The following is a 26511-nucleotide window of genomic DNA, read 5'->3' as shown; positions in this document are numbered from 1 at the left end:
GGCCTGGACAAAGTCTCTGCAGGGGTGGGGCGGGACCTGGGTGGGGTCAAAGTGGAACCCAGAACTGTCACCGCAGGGACCTGGGCGGGGCTCCGGGAGGGGCCTGGGGCGGAGTCTCTGCAGGGACTCGGGGCGGGGCTTAGGTGGGCTCGGGGCGGGGCCTCCCTGGGTTCTTGTTCCCCGGGGCTGCATCCTGAGCGCGCCCTGTACTGCAGCCAGGAACTCAAGCTGGACTGCTGGAATTTATTCTGGCGATCTGCTTCTCATCTGTCACAACGCGAAATCGAAGGCCTTCAGGAGTACCCTTCCAAAGCACCTCCACGGCTCCGCGGTGCGGATATTCCAAGCCAGGGTCTTGGGAGGTGGAGAGAGGGACTCCAGGACTTGACCTGGCCTCCATCTAGTCCTCCTGCAACTCCCCCCAAATGCCCACGCTCGTTGGGATTGATGTGTTCCTTGATGGGGGGTGCGGCGAAGGATCAGGGTTCTCTAGCCTGGTGCAGGGGCAAGAGGTGGGCCCTGAGGTTTGCCAACCGACATAGAGGGAGGATGAGTCTTGGAAGCTCTTCACACTCTAGCCCACTAACTATGAGCCCCTCCCATGGGAACTGGGACCTCCTGGTTCCTGACAGGCTGTAATCTCAGAGCAGTAGCCTAGGGGGTTCAAAAGACATGTCAGTTTCTCCACCTTGAAGAGCAGTCCCACTCTCAAGACAGATAACTCAGAGCCAAGCTGAGACAAGGACAGGTGAGAACAAGGTGTGGAGAAGGCCCTTCTCACGCCTGGGCTTCCTAGGGCAGCTGAATCTATCCTGATAAGGAATGAAGTCTGTGCGTGGGGATGTCCAAGCAGATCCGGAGATGCAGGCAAACCCAGATCTGTGAAACTCCTGATCCCAGAGGACGCCTGACTGGGGGGGGGGGGGGGGGAGCTGGACCAAAGCCACCTGTGCTCTCAAAGTCGAAACAGTGAGCCAGCAGCTCCAGAAACCCACCCCATTAGGAGACTCCGGGGCAGACCAGTGTGGCAGCCTCCAAGGTCCCCTGCAAGCCATTATGAAAATGGGGGGAGGGAGGGGGGATGGGTACTTGAGAGATGACGGAGCTTTCGCAAATCTCTCGTCCCCTCCCAACCTCACAGTCAGGAGGGTCATGGAACAGAGTGTGACAGTCAGCTGGGCTGATATCCCAAGGGCTTGAGACACTTGGCTCCATCTGCTGTGAATCCATTGCTGAGTCATTTACATTTACTCCCTTCCTCCCTCTCCAACTCTAGAGCTCCAGTGTCCACAGAGACAGTGTGCAGAAATGCTTAGAAGAGTCTGAAAGTTACCAGAATCTTTGGGGGGTGGGATGGGGTGAATGTATTTGTGTGGGGGGAAGGTAATGAGGTCCCAGGCTGGAACTAAAAAGATGGATTAAGGACACTTTGTCATGCGCCTTGCATCCCCTGCAGACTCCTTGGGGGGAGTCGTTCTGCTGACTGGAGAGTCTGGAAGCTGGAGGGTCAGTTTCCAGTCCAATCTCAAAGCAGCGCCTTTGGGAGCCGGGCTGTGCCATTTCTCCTGCAAAGTCCCTTTGCCCGAATCGGGCATGTGCTGGAGCCTTTACCTCTACTGAAATAAAGGCTGAATCTCCTCGCCAATTGGACCCTCCAGGGGGGAGGAGCAGAGAGGTCTGAAAGACCTCAGCCCCAGAACAGCGGATTAGCGTCCGCAGTGATAGTATCTGCAGTACTGGGCGTGCCCGCCAGGGGCCACTGTGGCGTAGGCGCTGAGCGTCGCCTGCTCTGGGAAAAGCGAAAGCGGTGGGGGCGGGACGGACCACTGAGGGCCCCGGGGGGAGACTGGCGAGAAGGACAGGATTTTGGTCTGCGGCGCCGGTTGGCGCCTGCGGCGTGTCTCCCCCTCAGCCGGCTTAGTGAAGTGGTTCATTCCGGCTGCGCTCTTGTGCTCCGGGTCTAGCCGGCCTGGGTGCGGGCATCGGCGCTGCGGGCTCCACTGCACGGTGCGCCTGCCATTGCCACCATGCTGGAGCTGCTCGCGGCCGTGCTCGCCCTGGCACTCGCCTACTTCGCGCTGCTGGACGGCTGGTACCTGGTGCGGGTGCCGTGCGCCGTGCTGCGAGCGCGCCTGCTACAGCCGCGCGTCCCTGACCTGCTGGCGGAGCAGCGGTACTCTGGCCGTGTGCTGCCCTCGGACTTGGACCTGCTGCTGCACATGAACAACGCGCGCTACCTGCGCGAAGCCGACGTGGCGCGCGCCGCGCACCTAACCCGCTGCGGGGTGCTGGGGGCGCTGCGCGCGCTCGGGGCGCACGCGGTGCTGGCCGCCTCCTGTGCGCGCTACCGCCGCTCGCTGCGCCTGCTGGAGCCTTTCGAGGTGCGCACCCGCCTGCTGGGCTGGGACGACCGTGCCTTCTACCTGGAGGCCCGCTTCGTCAGCCTGCGCGATGGCTTCCTGTGCGCGCTGCTGCGCTCCCGCCAGCACGTGCTGGGCACCACGCCGGAGCGCGTTGTGCAACACCTGTGCAAACGAAGGGTGAGTCCCCCTCTCTTCTCCTCCCCATGGGCTGCTAACGGTTCCTTTGGGTACCCGCACGGACCTGCGCGCCCCACTTACTCTATCCCTTTCCTCTGGAGTCCGAACCTTCTTTACTGGGAACTTTCAGGACCTCCACCTCTTTCGCTACTCTCTCCACAATCAATGGTTCAAGGTCAGATTTAGCATGTGCTCCACTCCGCCATTTCTTAACTTGCCCCCTCTAGGTTCCACGTTCTACCCTCCACTTTTTCTAGAACAGGGAAATCCAGACTAGACCGTAGACCTCCCCCCACTCACCCCTACCCCCCAACCACCGAAGATCCTAATGCTGTTGTGTGTGCAGAATGGAACCACACTCTCTGGTCCTTGGTTCTGCACATAGAAAGGGAATGGCAATGAGAAGTGGCTGTTGGAAGTTCTCAAGGACCTAAGAAGTACCCCTCATTCACACAGTTTATAGCTGAGAGGCTGTGTCCCCAAATCATGGGGTTGGGGGAATGGAGCTACTGAGACCTACAAGCCTTTCTGCCCCTTCTAGTTGGAGGGAAGCTGGTTGATACTGCCTGCTTGGGGCTGGAGGGCCTTCCCCTGAGCCTTCTCTGGCGTCAGTGGCCACTGAAGCATAGCAACCAGCCCCCCGGGATGACCTGGCATTACTGTATAATGGTTGCCAGGGCAGGCTTCTGCAAAACGTTCTTGCCTGGAGCCTCTGTGCCAAAGCCAGGTCTACCACACTTTAGTGCCTCCAGTCGGGGCAGTATCCTTTGGTCTCCTGATCAGTCTAGTCACAGGCTCCCCTCAATTGTGAAAGGTTATCTCTTCCCCCAAAACAGAGATGGGAAACTGGGGCTCAGAGAGGGCTGGGAGCTGCCAAGCACTGCACAGTAGGTCTGGGTTTCAGTTCCTGGGCTCCCTGTTTCCATTGAGTCAGGAACACCCCGGTGGTGAGAGAGGCTTCTTGGGGAAGTCTGGAAAGAGGTGGGTGCGCAGTGAGGCTTTGAGTCCATGGGCTGAGAGCAGGGACCACCTAGTAGGCAGAGGAGAGGACGACACCGAAATTTTACTGCAGGGGAAGCTCAGGGCAGCCAGATCTAAACTGGAAGGTGCTTGGGCTAGGGGGCATGCCCTCCCTGTGCTTTTCCCTGAGTCGCAGTGGCTCATGGGTGTCTCACCTCCTTTTCTGCTGTAGGTGGAGCCCCCCGAGCTGCCAGAGGACCTGAAGCACTGGATCACCTACAATGAGACCAGCAGCCAGCTGCTCCGGGCAGAGAGCGGGCTCGGTGACACAGCTAAAGACCAGTGACTACCCCCTGCCCATCTACCTGCCAGCTTCCACCTGGGGGTAATCGTCCACCCATTTCTGCCTGCCATGGGCAGGTGCAGAACGGGTTGGGATAGTCTGGTTGGGCTTGCTACCAGCTGGTACTGCCTGGTGACCAGCCCAGCTGCTTTCCCACACTCAGGTCCCTTGTCCCCATTTCTTCATGGCTGCTCTCTTAACTCACCCCACACTGGGTAGGAGATGGGGTAACAGGGTGCCTTGGCCTAGGTTTGCCCTCAAGGCGGAGTGTGTGGCAGAGTGGTCCCAGAGCCCTGGCTGCAGGCTTTCCTGGGGGGGCACAACAAGACTTAGGTCTCCCGGTCGTCACACATGGAGCTTTGAACGGTCTGAGTAGTATCTCAGGGCAGATCCCTCTGGCTGTGTGGGAGAGAGGGGGACCAGCCCAGGATAGAATCTAGGAGGGAGGGCCCAGGCCATCTGAAGACCACACCAGGAGGGAGGCCTGGCTATTTGGGCTCCTGGTTGGGAGATTTGTGTCTGGGAGGTGTGCTAGGACCAGTACAGAACACATGGTGGGGATGCCTGTGATGGTGGGGAACTTCCTGTTATTGGGTGATTCCCAATGGGGCCTGCTACCTATGGTGGCACAGAGCGGGCAATGGAGTCCTGCCCTGGTACTCTGTGCATCTTGCCCCTGCCTCTCCACACCCCTTGGTGCCCATAGGCTGCCTGTTTTGGTCCCGCTTTTCCCTTGGGGCTGACTTTACCTCAGAACCAATTACCTTCCAGCAGAGGAGAGGGAGGCCTAGAGAGCACTGAGAGTGGCCCGGAATGCCTAGGACCAAGCAAGGACTCTGCCTCACACCTCTTCTCCCTGACTGGCAGGAATACTGGATCAGGGTCCCTGGTTGGGGGGATTCTGCTTTCTTGCATGTGTGACTATGAGGATGCTGTGCTAGCCTGCCTCTGCCCCACTGCTCAACAGGCAGGCCCGAGGGACTGTCTCCTTGCCCAAGACAGGATAGTCCAGGAAGGCCATCTGGAGCAGGAGCCTGGAGCACAACTACACTTCCATTCCTTGCTCGCCCCCACGCTGTTGTTTGCCTTACAGCCACCACAGGAGAGCTGAAATGTTTCTGTCTTATTTAAAACAAGACCACAATTAAAAGGACCTTAAATGTGAGTGTGTGGGGAGCTTCTCATTTTCCCAAGTCCTGGCCACTCGGAGAAATAGCAGTCCCCTTACTAGTGTGTATTCTGACATGGAGGGGGCTGGCCAGGTTTGTACTCCAGGGGGACAGCCTGCTTAGCAGGAATTGTCAGCATCTCCCCCGCCCCCACAGAAGACTCAGGACAGAAAGGAGCTTCTCACGTGGACCCACTTCTAGCCCTGGCCTTCTCCTTGTTCTCCTCTTCGGATGTCTGACCCAGGTTCCCATCTGATCCTAGAATCAAGTCCCAGGTCACGCAGGCTTCTGGGGTCATCTGGGCATGATTGTGGGTGGTAGTTGAGGGGCAGATGTCCGTGGGTGTTAACATGTGGGCTGAGCCTAACTGTTCAGCAGGCCCCTGGAAGAAGATGGGGGAGCAGGACCCCAGGCCATAGCACCAATGAATAATGGAAAGTGGTCTTGTTCCCACTCTGACCACCTGCCCAGGAGGCCCACGCTTTCCCTGGGAAAGATGAAGCACTAGAAACCACTGAGTCAGCAGCGGTCATCAGTGAAGACCCTCAGTCAGCCGCTCACCCTTGTTACTGCTGGCTGGTTCTCTCAGGCAGGTGGACTGGGGGATTATCAGTCCTGAAGAGGTGGCAGGGAGGTCAGGGCTGTGAGGACAATGGGGGGAACTCTAGCTGTGGGGCTGGATGTAAGGGCTGGTCCCTGGACTGGCTAAGGCTGGTGGCAGGTTAGGGGGAGGCAGACCATCTGCTTGGTGGGAGGGTGGTGCTATGGGCTCTTGGTCATCCACACAGAATGCCTGTTACACAGGCCCTTTCAAGCCTGGAGGAGCCGTAACACAAAGAACCAGAGCCACGTAGAGTGAAGTGGGAGTGGCTTGTGCAAGAGTCCAGGTTGCTAGCTGAGGACTAGTTCCTCTTGGGACTGTAGTTGGGGATGGAAGTGCACACGGGTGTTCCAGATCCAGGGGGTGTTTCTGTGGCCAGCGGAAACTTCAGTGCCGGGTGGGAACTGGAGTGGGCAGGGCAGGGTGACTGGGCCTAGCCTGCTCTGCCTGGGGTGTGTGTATGTGCACGCTTATGGTGTGTCCACTGTTCTCAGGGCAGCCGGTGGCAATGGCTAGAGGATCAGGCCTGCTTGTCTGCTTGAAGGCAGGTGCCCCAGCAGGTGGGCAGGGCAGAGGAGACGTGACTAGGAACATGGTAGAGAACAGGGCTGAACTCTTGTTGCGGAGCTGCTGGCTTGGGGCTGAGACTTTGAAAGTGCACCTGCCACCTGCTTCCTAGGTGGAATCAATTCACTGTGACACAGGCTTGACTGCTGAGGTTGAAGAGACCATCTGACTGGACCTGCACTCAGCTGGTGTAGGCTTTCTTTTGAACTTACTATTTTCATAGGATGGAAGGAAAGTGAGAGGTAAGGGGACCTAGGGAGGGAGATATTTGCAGCACTGATTCATCACTTAATGAAGTTCCCCCCCTGTAGTTGGGGACCAGGGGCTTGAACCCAGGTCTTTGTGCATTACAACATGTGTTGATTTCTTGACTGAAACCATCCCTCCCTCTCCACTTTGAGCCCTGTCCTCCTGCCTCTCTCCCACAATGATGGCCGGCCATGAGGACACCCCCCCACACACACACACATACACCGCCTCCCCACAGTATCTGTGAGGAAGTGGTACAAGAAGACTTCATGGTGCTGACTAGGGTCAGGCAGGCAGACTGGAAAGGTGTTCTCATTGCTAGGGAGGTCAGGGAAGCTGGATGTGGGGTGGAGAGGTTCTGGCTGCCAATCTCTGGCCATCAGGATCATGAGAAGAAAGGGATCAATCCCAGTGGACCTGTATAAGATGGGCATCATGGCAGAACCATGCCAGGGGCCCTGCCTCTGAGGGACAGGCATCCAGCAGTTGAGGACTTCCCTATGTGTGTGTGTGTGTGTGTGTGTGTGTGTGTGTGTGTGTGTGTGTGTTTGGGGCGGGGAGAGGGGTATCTCCAACCACTCCTGTAGGCAATTTGAACTTAGTGGAAGGCAGCACATACTTGCTTCTTCTTGCTGATGGGGGTTTGAGCACCACTACCCCCAAACCAGTGGGAGCCAGTTACCCATGGTGGCCATCTCTCCTATTGTCCACATGTCTGGTGTATCCTCCTCAGACCTCACCCACCCACATCTGCAACTTCCCAACTCCTCAAGGGACAGGACTTTGCATCCCCCCCACACCCCTCCAGTTCTGGAACTGCATTCTGTGCACTGGTCCATGGAGGGCGGGTACCCTCTGCTGGCAGTGTCAGCACAGCTCAGAGATGCTGGTGGTAACCCATTGCCTGCCTGACTTACTACACTTATCTTCCACAAGGGGGCAGCCATGACTCCTAGGCCCTGGAATCCTCTGCATCTTGCAGGAGCCCCCACACTTTGCAGCTCTTGGGGGCCCTGCAGCTGTGGGCTTCCTCGCATGCCTTGATGAGGCAGTGGCCCTAGCCCCTTGCCTTCAAATCCTGGCAGACCATAGTTGAGGGGACTTGTGGATGTGGGTATTAGCCAATGTCTGTGTGTGTGTGTGTGTGTGTGTGTGTGTGTGTGTGTGTGTGTGTGTCTGTATGGGGGGTGGTGTCCTGCAGGGTATGTTGTAGAGGAGGCTTCTGCCCTGGGTCTTCAGAAATGCGTCCAGATGGGCACTCACCTCTGACCTCTACCTTTTTCCAGACGAAACTCTCTAGGACTCTGAGGGACACTTGCAGCTGTCTCATTCGCTCAGGTGTGTCCAGCAGGCCAGGCCCACCCATGTCACCCCCATGCTCAGGGTGAGGAAGGAGTGCTGGAGGGCCACAGAGGGTGAGTGGCAGGAGCTGGGTGAGCCTCTGGGGTCCTCAGGACTTCTGCAGGGTCAGCCCCTGAGGACAATGCTGTCCATCCCCTGGCAGAGACTTGAGTCCAGCCTGGCATGGAGCCCAGAACAGCCCAGGCTTCTGGGACAAGCTGGCGCAGCAACATTTTCCGTTAGCATGACTTCATCTGATCTCAGCTACCCGAGGGCCAAGGATGTAGAAAGCCCGTTTGTCAGAGGAGGTTCATGGGTACCAGCAGGCCCAGGGGCATCCTTACACAACCGCTCGTGCACACATGCATGTACACACTTAAAGCTGGAACAAGAATGGCTAGTGGGCTACTAGAACTTCAACTTACCTCTCCCCCCAGCTCCCCTGAAACTGGACAGGCAGAACTGGGGAGAAACCAACTCACCCTTCTTTCTCATCCACTAGGAACAATCCCTTCAAGACCGGGAGGAGGGGATTCGGGTGGGCTGATTTACCTCAGAGCAAAGAATGTGAGGCCGAGATGTTGTAGGACTTGCAAAAGAGCACCCCGTCATGCCTGTCTCCTCCCCCCACAAGCCCTGTCCAGTGCCTTGCCTTCTGTGAAATGACTCAGGCAGACCTGATAGGGCCAGGCTTAGGTTCTTGGATTCCTGAGTGCAGTGCAGCTCCCCTGAGGCTCCGTGCCCTTAGAAGAGAGAACTGTCTCTAACCTTGATGGGTTTATTTTCTGCAAATTCAGGGAGCAGAAACAAGCAGTGCCCCAAATGCCATTCTCTCCTCTTGGAACCCATGAGTAACCAGAGACCAGCGGGCCTGGGGCTATGCTGTGAACGCATAGGTGATGACAAGGCCCTTCAGGAAAAAAAGTGGCCAAGGAGGGTGACACCCAGTATGATGATCAGAGTCCCTGCATGCAGACTGGAGGTCCCCACAGAATTACAGAGATCACGGAAGCAGCAATAGATGAGGCTAGAGTCCCCAATGCTGTCAGGGTCATTGGCCAGGCAGGAACTGGAGCAGGATTTGGTCACCAGGGGACTCTGGTTGAAGGGGTATTCTGCAGAGGTGGGGAGAGGTGGGTGTCAGTGCCCCCTGCCCAGCTTTGTGCACCTTCCCCAGCCTTTCTGTACTTGGCCATGACCTGCCTCCTTGAAGCTACCTTACTCCCCTGACCCCCACCAAACAGTGGGGTTGGGATCTCATCCCAGCCTTGCTTTGGCCCTGAGATAGCGACCAGAGCAGATGCAGCCCACGGATTGCTCACCTGACCGGCCCATCACCACCGTGGTCCTGCAGGCTGTATGCTGTGGCTGGCAGTGGGTAATGTTGATGCAGGAGGAAATGAGTGTGGGCTCTTCACATGAGAAGCACCTAAAGGCCTCACCTGAGCAAGGGGCAGAGAGCAGGCTCAATAACCTGGCCCAAAGAGGAGGGGCTGGAGAAAAGGTTACCCCCCATCTTTCCATCTATTCCATCATCCATCACCTGTTCATTCCCCCCATCCATCCCTTATCCTCCCATCCACCCTTCCGTCCATCCACCCACCATTCCATCCATCATCCACCCATTCATCATGACATCCGTTAATCCACTCCTCCATCCATTGCTCACTCCTCTATCTCCTCCCTCCATCCATCCAGCCCTCCAGTCATCTGTTACCTGCCCATCACCCTTTTACCCATTATCCACTCATCCAGCCTTCCATCCATCACTCAACCATCTATCTTTCCACCCATCATTTGTCCATCCACCTATCCACCCAGCATCCAGTTATCTACCCTTCCATCCATTGTTCACCCCTCTACTGCACCATCATCATCTACTCATCCACCCCTCCATCCACTATCTGTCTATACACCCACCAGCCACAGAGGAAGGACTGGAGGAGGAGACAGCCCAACTGAGCCCTGGAACCTGTGGTCCACCTGGAGCCCTTCTCCCTCCTGATCCTTCTTGGGATCCTTCAGGGTTCAGAATCCTGTCTGGAAGACTTGGCAATTCACTCCTCTGCCCAGGCCTCAAGTTTCCCTGCCTGGAAGGCCCAGAAGGCTGTGATCTCTGTTCCAGAGTCAAGTCTGGCTCTTGAACTCAGAAGTCTCCTTTAGAGTGTGGAACATGAACCCAGTGGGGGTTTGAGCCCACTCTCCACTGATGAGTGGGTAAAGTGAAGTCACATCATTCGGGCTTGAGCCTCAGTCCCTGGAGGGCGGCATCCACACTCACCACAGTGCAGGCAGGAGGCCACAATGAAGAGCAGGGGCAGCAGAGACCCAGGAGAGGCCATTCCCAAGTGTGCAGGAACCAGGCAGGCAGCCGCGCCAGCCTCCTGGGGATTTATACCTCGCCATGTCCTCCCACCCCTTAGGGGCGGTGTCAAAAAGAATTGTGAGTCAGTGAGGTGGAAGTGGGAGGAACCAGGAGGGGTGGCTTGGTGCATCATTCATAGAATCTCATGGGTGAGACCCTCTACACATCCCTCAGAGGACCCCAGTCTCCACAATACATCCTGCTCTGTGGCAAGCCACCACTGCTGACTGCCCCCTTCGTCACTCCGCTGTCCTGCACATGCCCCATTATTTGACAGGTATTCCATTATACCGGAGCATCCTTGGCTGAGAAAGCTCTCCTTCCCCTTGACAGCTCAGACGTACCCTCTGTTGAGCCCCTAAACTTCCAGTTCCAGCTCTGTTCTTTTGGTCATGGCAACCCCCAGTTTTGGGGACCCTCCAGACCCAGGTCTAAGGGGATCCTTGGTACCTGGTTGCTTAGGCCTTGCTGGTGGCCACTGAGAAATTACCCATTTGATTCATTCTGATTAGGTACACTGATTATTAACCTGCCCAGACACTTCCTACCTGCTGTGTGCCTGACAGAATCCACAGAGCAGAGTCTGGAGGTGGGAGTCAGGCCAGGTGAAGTGGGGATTTAGGTGTTATGTGTGGGCCCTCTTCTAAGACAGTGAGTTTGGGTGTCTGGACCACCTCCGTCACTGTCAGCTCCTCCACAAATGGCTGGTAGGTCAAGTGTTAGCCTTTCAGAGGCTTTAGGACGTAGACATTGGAATTCTGTACTTCACCACTCTTGAAGCTTTCCCCCTGCAGGTGGGGACCAAGGCCTTGAACCTGGATCCTTGCGCACTGTAATGTGTGCATTTAACCAGGTGCACCACTGCCTGGACCCCTAGAGTCAGACTTGGAACACCTGTGCTAGGTACCCTGGGTGACCAAGGGTGCTGGTCATGTCATGCCCTTGTGGGCTGCTGATGACTGACCTTCAGACCTCTGGCACTGGGGACCTGCTTCCCAGTCCTCTGAACCTATAATGTGATGATGTTACAGGCAGGGTGTCCTGGGTGGGTGCTTGGACATTGAGCTGCAAGACAGGGTGTAGACATTCTACTCTGAGACTCACTTGTGTGTGTCCGGGAGTCCTGAGGAGGCCTGTCCAGACAGACTGTGGATGCCCAGTTGGGTAAGCAGAGTTGAGCAGTGGGCACTCTGTCCTACAACCTGCCAAGTCCTCAGATGCTACTGCACAGATTATTGTGGGATTATCATTCTTCTGATTTTAGGGCCAGGGGTCATGGAATGGGAGGAAGGCTGCTGAGGCCAGAGATGGGTGGATAGATAGGATGGGTAGGTGGGTCACTGAAGACAGAAAATACATGAAGTGAGCAGTCTGGGAGAACTCTCAGAAGGCTAGAAGCAGACCTATTTTATGACCGTGTACTTCCTTTCCTGGAGCCAAACACACCCATCCAGAAAGATTTGTGTATGCCTATGTTTACAGCAGCACAATTTGTAGTAGTCAAAACATGGAAGCAATGCAGGTGTCCGATAGCAGATGAGTGGCTGAGTAAGTTGTGGTCTATATACACAATGGAATACTATTCAGCTATTTTAAATGGTGAATTCACCTTCACCTCCTCTTGGGTGAAGCTTGAAGGAATCACGTTAAGTGAGATAAGCCATAAAGAGAAGGATAAATATGGGATGATCCCACTCATGGACAGAAGTTGAAAAATAAGAACAGAAGGGAAAACACACTTTGTTGTATTACACCAAAGTAAAAGACTCTGGGGTGGGGGCAGGAGTGTTCAGGTCCAGGAATATGATGGCAGAAGAGGACCTAGGTGGGGGGTTAGATCGTTATGTGGAAAACTGAAAAATGTTACATGTGTGAAAACTATTGGATTTTACTGTCAACTGTAAACCATTAATCCACTCAATAAAGAGATAATTTAAAAAAAATTTTTTTTATAATTATTTTATATTTATTCCCTTTTGTTGCCCTTGTTGTTTTATTGTTGTAGTTATTATTGTTGTTGTCATTGTTGGATAGGACAGAGAGAAATGGAGAGAGGAGGGGAAGACAGAGAGGAGGAGAGAAAGACAGACACCTGCAGACCTGCTTCACCGCCTGTGAAGCAACTCCCCTGCAGGTGGGGAGCCGGGGTTCGAACCGGGATCCTTATGCCGGTCCTTGTGCTTTGCGCCACCTGTGCTTAACCCGCTGCGCTACAGCCCGACTCCCAAGATCATGGAGCAAGACCTACCCCTTCAACTAGCCCCAAGGCCATAGGCCAGCAGATTGGGCTCCTCTTTCAACAAAGACTTGGGACCCTTCATTCTTTCTTCCCTCCCCCTTGCCACATGTCCTGGCCTGTGCTGCTCCTCAGGGTCCTGGAGCCTTGCAGACCTAGACACTGGGGTCTTGGGTTGGGATCCCTCCCTCACTGCTTTACCTCCCCTCCATCACAACCAGGCCTGTCCCAGCCCTCTGTGCAGGCGTGAGGGTGAAGTGGCAGCCTGGCTGTGCCTTACCTCCCCTGCATGTGGCACCTGCCACTACAGCTCCTTTTAGCAGGGCACCTCATCCCCAGCAGTAGCCTCTGCCCCTATCCCTGCTCCTACGTCCGGACCACCCCCAACCCCTCATTGCCCCAGTGTTAGTTCAAGGTCAAATCGCACAAGAACAGTGTAGGAAGAACCTACAAACTAACTCACCTCTGAAGACCACTCATAGCACCCACTTGTCAGCAAGTGACATCAGGCACTCAGTGTGTGACCCACTTGGCTGGGAAGTCCCACTCCCCAACCTGTTCTGCCTCACTTCTTCCCCTTTCCTTTGTCTCCCCACTCCTTAGACTTTCTGTGGGGGGAGGGGAAGAAGGAATACACTTTAATTCTAGGTTGGCACAATGGCTATACCCAGGCTCTCTTATATACCCACATGTTCCCTAGGTCTCAAACAAAAGCTTGTTTGAGGGATCCCCAAGAGAGGGAAGCCCCTTCCACCCTCCCCACACAACTTGCTTTGACAGGAAGCTAGGAGGAGGTAGGGAGTTGGCTGGAGGACTCAGACCTCAGGAATTTCAGGACAAAGGAAGGTGCCTACAAGCTGGCCTCATGGTAAATAAATGAGAGAGAGACACTGAACAGGGTTCTAAAGCCATGGCTGGGGGCTCCGTTGTACTCTGTGCTTAGGGTAGGAACAGAACACCTTTTCCCATCACTTCTAAACCTTGCTTCGACACCAGGCTCTGACCCTAATCACAGACTGAAGCCTGACCATTGGCGCTAGGCAAACCCTGCTCCTAGACTATCCACAGCCCTGCAGCAGTCCTAGACAGAGTCCTGGCACAGAGAATAGGATGAGCCTGGATCACAGACTCCTTACTCATCCTGATTCTGACTGTAGACTGAGCCCTAAGCCCTGGTCTTAACATTAGACTGAATCTTGATCCTTGGCTACAGATGGGTGATATTTGTGGTGTTGCCTGTTTGTAGGTGTGTATGTGTGTGTTCTTAATCCAGTCCTTAAGGACAAGTAACCGACTCTAACACTCTCCTTAGTTTGGGAGTTTGAGGGAGACTCAGTAAAAGGCAGGTGAGACGTGAGATGGATGGCTGGCTAAGGAGCGCCTTCCTCAGACAGTTACAACTTGAAGAGTCAGGATCCTAGAAGAGGGAGCATACAAGTCAGCACTTCACTGATGTGTCCCTGGTCACCTGCCACCCCAGAGTAACCCTTGGTTGGCCCGATGGCGCTTTGTAGGTGACAGTGGTCTTGCTGTGTAGTCAGTCTGAGCAGGGCACGTATGTGCTCACAGGCTTCTGGTGAGGGTCCGCAGGCTGTGGTAGTTCACAGAGATAATTCAGGAGCCTTGTCCTGTCAAGACACAGTGGTGTGGAGTTTCTGTATCCCAAGGTCAAGGGGCCTTTGAGATCACTAGTCTCTTCTCCCACTGCCATGGGGGCCCCTCAGTATGTCTGATCATGGGCCCCTTGCCCTAGGACAGGCCTAGATTCGACCTTCCTCTTCTTGAGAGCAGGGAACCCTAGAGGGGTGGCGGCTAAGGGGCAAGGACTTTTTTGAGGGCTGGGATTCCCTGTGGTGCTAGGAGGAAGGTACCCTGCCCCATCATGGCTAGAGTTGCTGGGTGTTCCTCCCAGGGCTCAGGGGACTGACTCACCAGGTGCCAGGGGAGAAGCTTCCAGAGCAGGGAGGGGCAGAGACTAGAGGCCTGGCCAATGATTAGCCCTGCAGGGTGATTGCCCCACTCTGGTCAGGCTCCTGCCCTACCCCAGTGTCCTTTCTAGCTGGGAAGAACATGCTAGAGAGAGGGCTGGGTCCTTCATTTCTCAAGTGGCCTGTTCCTGTCCAACTGTTAGAAGACACTGTGTGTGTTCAAGTGTGTGGTGCATTGATGTGTATGCTTTTGTGTGAGTGTTGTATGTATAAATCTGTGCATATAGTGTATATGACATGTATGTAATTGTTGTAGGTATGTGTGTATGCATATGTGCATGCAATTGTGTATGTACCACCATAAGCCAGAGTTGAGCAGTGCTTTGGTGGTAATAATAATAGTAATAATAATAATGATGATGATTATAATAATAATATGAGCACTTGTATTATGAATCAGGGGTCCCTACAGCCAGCTGGAAGGGTTTACTTACCTAAGTGGGTGAAACATTTCTCTGCACCACACACCACACACACCTTGCACCACGCTCCACACACACACACACACACACACACACACACACACACACACACGTGTTATTTGTGTTGATACTATTTTAAAAGTAAACCCTTGAGACCAGGTGGTTAAGTGCACACATTAGAGTGTGCAGGGACCTGGGTTCAAGCCCCTGGTCCTCACAGACGGGGAGAGCTTCACGAGTGGTGAAGCAGGGCTGCAGGTGTCTCTGTCTCTTTCTCTCTCATACTTCCCTCCCTCTTAATTTCTCTGTCTCTATCCAATAACAAGTAAACAAAATATTTTTTAAAAAAAGTAAACTCATGAGAATCACCAGATGATGAAAGCATTAGCTGTTCTGTGAAGATAAAGATTCTTAACACACACTGAGGCCCAGACATCCCCCTGGGGACAAGTTACTTCCAGGGCCAGTGATCCAGGAGGGGGTCTAGAAAGTTTGGTGCTGGTCTGAGGCCAAAGTGGAGGATTGTCCCCTCTGTGGTGTCCAGGCTCTCCTGAGTACTCAGAGTCGGGCATGAGGACTATCACCAAGCTGGGATACCCACACATGTAGGACAGGCCACTTCTAACCCCACCTTCTCGCACTCTTGGGGATGGGATGGGCCAGAAGCAGAGCCAGTGGACGTTCTGAGTAAGATGTGAAATTCAACAATGCCCTCCTGTTAATCTCCTTGAGCATCCTTGCCAGTAAGAGAGGCAGGCCTTGCCCAGGGGCAAGTGGGCAGTTGAGTGCCACAAGCAGAAAGGGCAGTTCTTGGTCACTGTCTCCCCTCCTAGACTTTCTCTCCACCTTCTCCAACCTATTCTTGGCCCAAGCAGTGTCTCCATCCTTCCATGCCCCAAAAATCCCCACTCCACTCCCAGCCCCAGCTAGGCCCTGCCTGGATATGATGCTAAGGGGTCCATCCTGGGCTGAGGAGCAGAGATTCAAGGTGTGTGTGGGGGGGACTTCAGAGATCAGGGGTCAGGTTGGCGCATAGAAACGAGATTTAGGAGACTGTTGGTTCGGGTGGGTGTGAATTCTTCCAGAGCATTCTAGGCGAGGTGGGGGAGCATTCCTCAGCAGGGGCTCTAGAGACCGAGGCTCAGGAGGGGGCCAAGCATGAAGGTGAGGGCCAGATAGTGGGGGCCACCCAGGGCAGGTGCTCCGTCCACGTTGCACAGATCTGTGTTGCAGCAGGACACGGGCCGGGTCTGGCCGATGCCGTCTACATCAGAGGGCTCACACTTGCTGGCGCAGGACTTGGTCACGGTGGAGTCCCCCTCGAAAGGGAACACTGTGGGGTGAGGGAACTCGGTCAGGGCCGGTGGACAAGTCCCAGTCCTGAGGTCCCCTGGGGGGAGTGACCATCCTGCCTGGGTCCTCCATGAGCTAACACCCCTCCCCTTTCCTTCCTCAAACATCAGCAAAGTGTCAGCTGTGTACCACAGGAACACAGTGGCTTGTACAGGACCACTTGTACAAAAAATTCCTAATGTGATGTGGACAGTAAAAGAAAGAAACAAGCAAAACAAAACCCTGTGTGTCATCTGGGAGGTAGCTTGGTGAGCAGAGCACCTGACCTGCAAACATGAGGTCTCAAGTTTGATTCCCCAGCATCCTATAGGCCAACATGATGATCTGGTTTTCTCTCAGTCTTCTCCCTTCTCTTATAAATCAGTCTGGAAAAAGCTACCTTCCCCCAAGACTCCAGAGCAAGGCTGAAAATTCCTCTCAAAGGGTAGAGAGATGGACAGAGGCAGGAGGAAGGACAAAGAGAGAGGCAGCCCAGTTGGCCCCACTGTACAAGGCCAGGTGGCCTCTCAGCCATCTCCTATGCACCCCTTTCCACCAGCACCCACTCCTTCACTAACCGATCTCCAGAGAGTACAGTGTGGTCTTGCACATGGTCTCGTTGGCTCTGCAGGTGATGACCGACGTGCAGCTGGACACACTCACGGGCTCATGACAGGTATAGCACTGCAGGGTCATGGCTGGCAAAAAGGGCATGAGAGACAGTGACCAGGCCCTGTGACCGCCCCCCACTGCAGACCCAGATTTGAGGGGAGAATAGCCCAGTGAAACACAGGAAAGTCAGCAAGGACTTCAAGCTGAGTCTCCTGACACTCCATGGAGTTCCATGGTGCGTGCAAGCGTAAAGTCCTTTGCGTTTAGTCCCTGGCACTGCACATGCCAGAGTGACGCTCTAGTTCTCTTTTATTAAGATAAATTCTTTTTTTTTTTTTGCCTTCAGGGCTATCACTGGGGATCCCTGCCAAACTATGATTCCACTGTTCCTGGCAGCCATTTTCTCTCTTTTCCTTTCTTCTTCTTTTTTTTATTTTTATTATCTCTATTTATTTATTGGATAGAGACATACAGAAATTGAGATGGAAAGGAGAGATAGAGAGGGAGAGAGAGAGAGAGACACCTGCAGCCCTGCTTCAGTACTTGCCAAGCTTTCCCCCTGCAGGTGGGGACTGGAGGCTTGAACCCAGGTCCTTGAGCCCTGCAACATGTGCACCCAACCAGGTGCACCACCACTCAATCCCTCTTTCTTTTTTAATTGGGTATGACAAAGAAACTGAGAGGGAAGAGTGAGAGAAAGATAGATACCTGCAGACCTGCTTTGCCGATTGTGAGGCATCCCCACTGCAGGTGGGGAGCAGGGGCTGGAACCCAGCTCCTTCAGCAGGTCCTTGTGCTTAGTACTATGTACATTTCACCAGCTGCGCCACCGGCTGGTCCCCTCATAAATCCATGTTTAAGGGTCAGACAAGGAGATCTGTGGGGTGATAGCACTTAACAAAGGGGATGTGGGGGAGGAACCCCCATCAGTGGAACCCAGGGAGGCAGAGAACAGGGTGGGAGTACAGGGGGGCCGGCAGGCAGGACAGGATGTTTTCCTTACCTTCTGCTCCCGTGAATCCCCCGCCAGCCCCGTCCCCACCCTGGCCTCCCCTCACCCACGGGAGTCCGTCCAGATTGGCCCTGGCAGCCCCAGCTGCATAGACACAGTCAGATCATGGACTCCTCTGTATCCCCGTGTGCCGGTTGTGTCAGGGTAGCCTCAGTTTCCCTCTGGAAATGAGCAGAGTCATCTGGCTGACATACACCCCACCCAGCTCCTTCTCTGGTTAGAACTGGCCCTGAGAGACAGGAGCCCTTTCCCCTAGCGATTCCTTCAGATCTAAGTCCTCCAGATGTCTGGGTTTCCACTCTCTCTCCATTCCCTGCTGCATCCAGCCCCCAGGCTTCTGTCACCCCCCCACACACACACACATTCCAACACCTAAACCGCACAATAATCCCAACCAGGCAGCAGGATTCTAACCTTGCCCTCTTGGTATAAAGTCTGCTTCCTGTAGGAAGCCTTCCCAGGTTCCCTCACCCTGACAGTATCTGACACCTCTCTTGGCATCCAGGGTCTTTTCTGCCAGACCACAGCCCACAGCCCACAGCCCACAGCCCACCCAGCCATTTTTAGTGGGATCCTCATCTGTATATGGGCCACTGGCACCTGGTGCCACTGGGCTGTCCTATCTGCTCTCCATCTTCTCCCTCCACTAACTGGGTGTCCAGGTCGGGTTCTCAGCTTTTCTGCTTTCCTCTACACCATTCCATCCCAGCTCATACTCTGGGTCCCTCACCTAGCTCGCAGAAGACAGCCAGCAGCAGTGCCAGAAGCAAAGTCAGCCAAACGCCCCGCATGGTCCGTCCCGCACCACCGCTCCACGTAGCTGCGGCCAGCCTGCAAGAACAGTGGACTCAGTGCAGCCACCTGACCGGTCAGCCAAGCAGATTAGCGGGATTGAATTCCCCTCGGGCTGTGGAGTGCAGGGATCCGCCCTGGCCCGCTGGGGCCCCTCCTGCTGCCACCTGGATGCCCTGTTCCTCAGGGGCACCCGCCCTTTCTCGTTTGCTCCCCCTTCCTCATTCTTCCACCACCCACAGGCCTCACCTGGTCCCCTGGAAGTGCCCTTCCTATTTGAGGGTCCTCTTGCTTTGTAACTCCGTTGGCTGGGGCTCTCCTCCTCACCCCTGGGACCCCAGGCTCTGCACACTGCTTGGGAAAATTCCTCAGAGCACTTGGGGGCGGCCTTACCCTACCAGTACTCACCCCACCACCAACCTCACTCAGTCTCCAGGGCACATTCCTGTTCAGTTCCTCCCAGGATACCCTGCTGCCCACCCCCTATACCACTGCCCCCACTCCTCTGACGAGGTTGCTGCCTGGACAGTACATCAACGTTTGTCCAGAGGCTTAAGGAGACAAAAGCAGAACAAGGGTGGGGTGGGGAGGGACTGAGGTCACCTTAGGGCTGTGAACACAGCACCTACTTAGATCTCGGGGGCTGGGGGAGGGGGTGTAAATGGGCAGCCCTCATGCAGGGCTCATCTGGCCCCACTGCAGATGGGTATGGAGTAAATAAAAGTTCTCACCCAGCCTCAGACAGGAGGGAGAGTTTGGGTCTGAATGAGCCAAGTAAGTCATTTTCTGCTGCCTGACCACATGTACACGCATACGTGCACATACATACAGGCATTCACTCACATGCATGTCTATACTCACATGTTTGTGCTCACATACACATAGACACCCACTCACATGCATCCACTCACACACATGCACAGGCATTCACATGCATGCATATGCTCACACCTGTACACAAAGACACGCACACATACATATACTTTCACACGTTCACACAGCTATATATTCACATGCACACATTCACATACCTACACATACTAACACACATGTACACAGATATATACTTACATATGCATATACTCATGAATGAACACACAGGCACACACATGTATAATTTCACATGCATGTACACACAGGCATACATGTGCACACACATGCACTGCATTCATCTTCTCCAGCATGCATCCGGCCTGTGAGTGTGCCACCTCTCCTCCAAGTCCCACAGCTGGCATGGGAAACCTTGAGGCTGTGGGTAGGGGAGAGTTGCTGCTGAAGGTCCCTGACGGTCAAGGCCTTCTCACTGGCTCACCCTGGGGCTTCCTGGATGACTTCTGACTCCCCTACCTTCTCCCAGACTCTCCACATTTCATTCCTTCCTTCTGCCCATTCATGCAATTCCATCTAGATATACTCCACCCCACCCCCAATTCCGAAGCATTTTTCTAGTCTCTGGACTTTCATGTGGGGGCAGTTCCATTGGGGAATCAGGTCTTGACCCCATAACTGGTGTGTGGGGGGATTTGCATCACCCTGGGCACTGGGTAGGGTAGGGTGAGGTCCCAAGTTCCCCTAACACCCGTTACAGAACAATGAGGGAAATTGTCCTCACTGCAGCTCTGGAATTACACTGCACTTGTGACCTTACTTTAATGGCTAAGTGACTGGGGCAGATCACTGAGCAAGGGCTGGGTTGGGAGAAGCCTAAGTGTGGGCCTGTCTGACTTCGCTCTTCACCTCTGCCACGCTACATCAGACACTGACGCTGCACAGCTAACTGGATTAGACAGCCCTGCACACACCCTCCTTTCCTCCTGGGGTCTAGCCCAATTCCTTTGACTGCCCCAGCCCAGTTCCACCCCTTCCTGTCCTCAGACGCAGTACCCACCTGTGCTTCCACCCAGAGCAAACACCCAGCCCCCAGGTGTACAGCTCCTCCTAGAGTTTCTGTCTGGCCCCCATTGGGTACCTGGGCTGAACCTTCTACATCTTTGCTGTTGTCTGTTTAGAGCAGGGAGGAATGTGGACCAGGCAGTGTCTGGGATGTGTCCTGCTGAGACCTGTCCCACTCCCTTAGTTCACAAGGAGCCTCCCTGTCAGGGCACTGGACTGTGAGCAGGGCCAGGGTCAGAGTGTGAGCAGGTATAGAGTGTAAACAGGGCCAGGATTAGAGTGTAAACAGGGTCAAGGTAAGAGTGTGAACAGTGTCAGGGTCAGAGTGAGAACAGGGTCAGAGTGTGAACAGGGTCAGATTATAAACAGAGTCAGGGTCAGAGTGAGAACAGGGTCAGGGTCAGAGTGTGAACAGGGTCAGGGTCAGATTATAAACAGAGTCAGGGTCAGAGTGAGAACAGGGTCAGGGTCAGAGTGTGAGCAGGTATAGGGTCAGAGTGTAAACAGGGTCAGGATTAGAGTGTAAACAGGGTCAAGGTCAGAGTGTAAACAGGATCAGGGTCAGAGTGAACAGTGTCAGGGTCAGATTATAAATAGAGTCAGGGTCAGAGTGTAAACAGGGTCAGGGTCAGATTATAAACAGAGTCAGGGTCAGAGTGTAAACAGGGTCAGGGTCAGAGTGTGAGCAGGGTCAGGGTCAGAGAACAGGGTCAGGGTCAGAGTGAGAACAGGGCCAGAGTGTGAACAGGGTCAGAGTCAGAATGTAAACAGGGTCAGGGTCAGGGTCAGAGTGTGAAAAGGGTCAGGTCAGAGTGTAAACAGGGTCAGGGTCAGTGTGAACAGGGTCAGGGTCAACATGTGATCAGGGTCAAGGGTGTAAGAAGTAAAAATTGCTTCATTTTCCAAATATTCAAATAAAAGGGTCAGAAAGGGACACATGCTATTTTAGTATTTCATCCTCCCCCCCACCACGGACCTAAGCCAGTGAGTTCAGCAGACTTGCACAAAGAGCTTGTTTTATAAAGGGAGAAAAGTTTCTCCCCACCTGTCTTAACCTCAGACTGTCATGAGGCAGAGACCCCCTCTATCAGTAACTGAGTAACTAAAGAATGAGGACATATATGTTAAACTATGGTTTTTCTATTTGCTAGGCATTCAGACTAGATTGTAACTCCAGAAATGCCCAGCCAACAGGGGAACTGGAGGAGAGACTTTTCATTAAATCATAAAATGATTGTTGCCTCCAGTTGGTGCTTACCAACGTGGTTGATCTAGGCCGGGTTGGTGCCCAATTTTGCAGAATCAAATAAATGTCTCACTTCCCACCATTTTTCAAGTTTGCTGAGTCTGTTCTTGGGGTGAATGGGTTTATTTATTTCTATCAGGGGTCAGAGTGTGAGCAGGGTCAAGGTTCAGAGTATGACAAACTGCAGGATCAGAGTGTGAACAGGGTCAGGGGTCAGAGTGTAACCACGGTCAGGATCAGTGTATGAACAGAGTAAGTGTGACCTGGGTCAAGGTCAGAGTGTAAGCAGGTCAAGGATGGATCTACCTTTCTGGAAGACACCTTCTCCCTACCCCACCCCCACACCTTGTTGAACCTGGGGAAACTCATGCTTTCTGGAACTTCTGACCTCCAGAACCTTCTGTGTACTTGCATCAGGGAGAGAATGCTTGATCCTCTCCTGTTACCAGCTCTGTATTCTATGGATCCCTCCCGGAGACCTTCCTACTCCTTACCCAGGGCCCTGTGAAGGTCAGACTGGAGGACTCTCTGTCAAAGGCACTTAGGTAGGCTGGTGAATGTGGGGATGAACAGCCACTGTTGTGTGGCTACTTCTGTGGCAGCTCCATGGGTCACACGGCACCAGTCTGGGCAATCTCCAGTGGGTGTGCTCCAGGGACTTACTTTCACTGGGATGCATTGGATCGACCTTCTTGTGGTGCATCTCGTGAGTACCCATTCATTGGGGAAACTGATGATCCTTCCTAGCCGACTGAATCCACATGGATCCCAGTCACTTTCAAAGCCAGCAACAAGCAGCTCCTGACAGCTTTCAACCTGACCTGTTGACTGGCTACGGAAGAAGGGCAAACGCTAGAAGAAGAACTTTCACTCCTTGTCTTGTGCTCTCCATTGTCTCGTGACCACCCAGTGTCTTTGGCCATCCATGCCCTATGGCCATCAGTGTCCCTTGGTCTCCGAGCGTTTCAAGTGTCATCTAGACAGACCTGCTTCCATGCTCACATAGAAGTGAGCTCACACTCTTGCCTTTGCAGACCACTGACCATGCGAAGTGGCTGAGTGTGGCCTCTCTGACATGGAGCCTGCCCTACCCAGCCTGCAAGAAAGGAAGTTACTGCCTGGTGAAACACAGTGTTCCATATCACAGGTATTATCTTAGTGTACACACACCCTACATTAGTGCACACTTGCTCTGTGAGAATATTCAGGCTCTATTAGAATATGCATACACTTCGGGGCCAGGTGGTGATGCACCTGTGTTGCTATGCTTCACAATGGTTTGGTCTCATCCCTCCGCCTCTGGGAGATTGGGTTTGGCCCCTGCTAGTTTCTCACTTCCCCTTCTCCCCGCCCCCACCCTACGTACTTCCTGAGTTCCTGCCGCAGCCACTGGAGGAGAAGGATGGAGGACAGATCTGTGTGGTGATTAGTTTGAGAGTCCCTCTGTGCCACTGGAGGAGAAAGATGGAGGAGCACATGTTTGCCCGCTCATGAATAAAGATTAAACTGCATTCTCAGCTCAGCCGTGTGTCTCTGGTTGTCTCTGTTACCCGACTGTGAAGCCAGCCCAGTTAAAACAACCTATGGTGCCTACAACGTGGGACATGACCTGCCCATCCCCCAGATAAGTGACAATTTGGCTACCTATGCACTATGACCTTCTCTTCTGCTTGTGAAGAGATCTCCAAAGGCCTCTGCCCTTTCTTCATGAGACTGTTTCGCTGTTTCTGGAACATTTATCTCTGGACCACTCTGGTTTCCGCCCAACGTCAGCCCGCAGGAGCCCAACACCAGCCCACATGAGCCGGCTTTCCGCCTCATGGCGTGGGGCATTGGGCGTGGGCTCCCCCCATGCTGCTCGGCCACCAAGAGCAGGGCAGCAGACATGGCAGGCAGGGCTGCAGCCCATCCTGGCTGCCACCCTGGGGCACCTTGGCCCTTGCCTTCTGCATGGCTGGCCTGTCCGCCCTCCTGCTACAAAGTCTGGACAGATCCTAGACCACCTGGAGACCGCGGGCTTCCTGCCAAAACTGGGCCCCCTGGCCGAGATCCCCAACTCGGCTCTGAAGTCAGAAAAGCTAGAATACACAGAGATTCCTGCAGAGATCGCTACCTACAATTCCTGGAAGTGAAGTTGCCCAAGAAGCCACTGCTGAACAACGTACTCCCCGGACGGCTAAGACAGTATAGATCTAAACTTGTGTTTAAAATGACATGTCTTCATAACAAAAGTCTTCCTCCTTGTGTATTGAAGACCATGTTTATGTGTGTGTTTAAAGTTTGGTAAACATTAACTTTACGGTTAAAAATGTAACTTTAAGGCTATGTTCTTACCAGACAGAGTTAAATGAAAAAGGTTTTCAACATAGTTCTCATAAAGGTAAAATTAACTTACATTTAAAGTCTGAGTTAAAAATTAGTAAAAAATCAATATATTTTAACTAAGTTAGTCTAAAAAGAAAAACCTGCACACACCTAGGGTGTGTCTCCATCTTCAATGGGTGTAACAAAAGGTTAAATAGACTTGTTGATATGTAAAAATCTCGAATCCTTCTCAATTAGAAATGGTAGATAGCACAATGGTTATGCTAATGATTCTCATGCCTGAGGCTTTCTTTTTTTTCCATGGTTCTTCTGTTTACCTTTCCATATTTTATTGTTTAAACTTTAAACAACCTTAAAATCATACTAAAAAAGACTTCCAATTGTAATAGAGTTATCAGTTGTGGTAAACTTCTAACCTGCTACAAGTTTTGTTTCATAATAAGTGAATTGCAGCTGTCAAGTTCTCTACAGAATTCCAACAGCTGACCTTCCTCATACAACGTTCCACCCCCTGGCATTCTTCAGTGGACATCTGCTTTGGACTGAGACTTCTATCAGACTTACTGGTACACAAAGACTGACTGCAGCCAGCTGCCTTGGGACTCTAGGCCATACCCCCCCATGCTAGGTAATGCCCACAGAGAAAAAAAATGCCCGTTGAGGCAAAAACCCACAGAGGCAGCAAAGGTTTTTAGCTGATAAAGCTTTGCCCACAGAGGCAAAAAATGGCCCTCTCAGGCCTTCCCTTGGCAGCACACTGGTTCTTGTTGCTCGCTTACATGTTCCTCCATGTTTGTGCCAGTTTCTTTTTTAAAAATGCCTGTACGATATAGGTTTCTGTTCATCCTGATACTATGGTCATTTAGTTAAAAAGAAAAGGGGAAATTGTTGCTATGCTTCACATTGGTTTGGTCTCATCCTCTCACCTCTGGGAGATTGTGGTTTAGCCCCTGCTAGTTTCTCACTTCCCCTTCTCCCCACCACCTACCCTACGTACTTCCTGAGTTTCTGCCGCAGCTGCTGGAGGAGAAGGATGGAAGACAGATCTGTGTGGTGATTAGTTTGAGAGTCCCTCTCTGCCGCCGGAGGAGAAAGATGGAGGAGCACATGTTTGCCCGCTCATGAATAAAGATTAAACTGCATTCTCAGCTCAGCCATGTGACTCTGGTCATCTCTGTTACCTGCCCATGAAGCCAGCCCCGGCGTAAACAACACACCTGGTTGAACACATGTGTTGCAATGCACAAAGACCTAGGTTCAAATCTCTGGTCCCCACCTGCAGGGGGAAAGCTTTATGAGTGGTGAAGCAGTATTGCAGATGTCTCTCTCTCTCTCTCTCTCTCTCTCTCTCTTCCTCTTGTCTCCCCTTCCCTCACAATTTCTGACTGTCTCTATCAAATAAATAAAGATAATTTTTAAAAGTTAAAAAAGTATATACACACTATATTAAATATATGTGTTGTATGAGCTCACAAAGTGACGCTCTTTTTTTTAATTGATATTAATTAATTTTTTTTCTCTCCAGGGTTATTGCTGGGGCTCTGTGCCTGCAGTATGAATCCACTGCTCCTGGAAGCTATTTTTTTCCTTTTGTTGCCCTTGTTGTTATTATTGTTGTTATTGCTGGATAAGACAGAGAGAAATCAAGAGAGGAGGGGAAGACAGAGAGAGGGAGAGAAAGACACCTGCAGACCTGCTTCACCACCTTTGAAGCGACCGCCCTGCAGGTGGGGAGCTGGGGACTTGAACTGGGATCCTTATGCTGGTCCTTGCAGTTTGCGCCACATGTGCTTCACCCGCAGCGCTACTGCCTGACTCCCCATTTTGCACCTTTTTAAAAATAATATTTTAACTACTTAATTATATATACATATATTTAACTTTACTCATTGCAATGATATATATATATATATATATATATAAAAGGAGAAAGAAACCAGAGCACTGCTCATCTCTGGCTTATGGTGGTGCTGAGGACTGAACCCAGGACCTCAATGCCTCAACATAAAAGTATTTTGTGTAAACATTATGCTGTTTCCCCAGTCATATATATATATATAATTTTAATGAGAGAAAGAAGAAGAAAGAGTGTGAGAGAGAAAGTACAGAAAACACTGCTGTGGCTTATGAAGGTCCTGGGGGAGGGATCAGGGGGCTGGAGAAATAGCATAATGGTCATGCAAAAACACTTTCATGCCTGGAGCACCACTGGTCCTAAATTCAATTACTAGCACTACCGTAAACCAGAGCTGAAAGTCATGGGTCCCTTGGAATATACCTAAAATAGACTTCCTAACTTCTTCCAACATGAAGACCCCAAATCTCATCTCTATATTCTTACCTTTAGTTTCCTGACTATTAAACAATTTGTTGTGCTTCATATCTCAATGAATTTCAGCCACCAAGTTGCAGTTGCTACTGTAATGCCAACCTGACTTCCCAACCTCTGCACTTGAGCAGCTGAGCCAATGTGAATGTGTCCCACATGTGTGCCAGTAGGGCTGAGGTGGTAAAGGAA

General features: G+C 52.8%; 2 protein-coding genes across 4 annotated transcripts; one reads left to right on the top strand and one right to left on the bottom strand.

Moving 5' to 3' along the window:
* The first annotated feature begins 1819 nt into the window (after positions 1-1819).
* THEM6 (thioesterase superfamily member 6) lies at positions 1820-5008 on the top strand. 3 transcript variants are annotated; one of them, XR_009551130.1, is made up of 3 exons: positions 1820-2540; positions 2887-3427; positions 3733-3820. XR_009551130.1 is itself a non-coding variant. In XM_060195897.1 (3 exons), exons 1-2 carry the CDS (start codon positions 2028-2030, stop codon positions 3844-3846), a joined length of 627 nt encoding a protein of 208 aa, XP_060051880.1. In that variant the 5' UTR covers positions 1820-2027; the 3' UTR covers positions 3847-3885; positions 4846-5008. The 3 variants fall into 3 exon arrangements, 2 of the variants coding, with proteins under 2 accessions (XP_060051880.1, XP_007535085.1); XM_060195897.1 differs by lacking the exon at positions 2887-3427 and adding an exon at positions 4846-5008 and having other exon boundaries at positions 3733-3885; XM_007535023.3 differs by lacking the exon at positions 2887-3427 and having other exon boundaries at positions 3733-5008.
* A 10833-nt stretch (positions 5009-15841) lies between these two features.
* Positions 15842-18584, bottom strand: LOC103124647 (ly6/PLAUR domain-containing protein 2-like). Its single transcript, XM_007535379.2, has 3 exons — positions 18468-18584; positions 16692-16811; positions 15842-16114 (listed from the first exon to the last, which is right to left on the bottom strand). The coding sequence occupies exons 1-3, from the start codon at positions 18526-18528 to the stop codon at positions 15909-15911; spliced, it is 387 nt and encodes a 128-aa protein (XP_007535441.1). The 5' UTR covers positions 18529-18584; the 3' UTR covers positions 15842-15908.
* Between the last annotated feature and the right edge of the window lie 7927 nt (positions 18585-26511).

Source organism: Erinaceus europaeus, chromosome 8 (assembly GCF_950295315.1).
Source record: "Erinaceus europaeus chromosome 8, mEriEur2.1, whole genome shotgun sequence".
Classification (NCBI taxonomy): domain Eukaryota; kingdom Metazoa; phylum Chordata; class Mammalia; order Eulipotyphla; family Erinaceidae; genus Erinaceus; species Erinaceus europaeus.
This window is presented reverse-complemented; position numbering and strand designations above follow the sequence as displayed.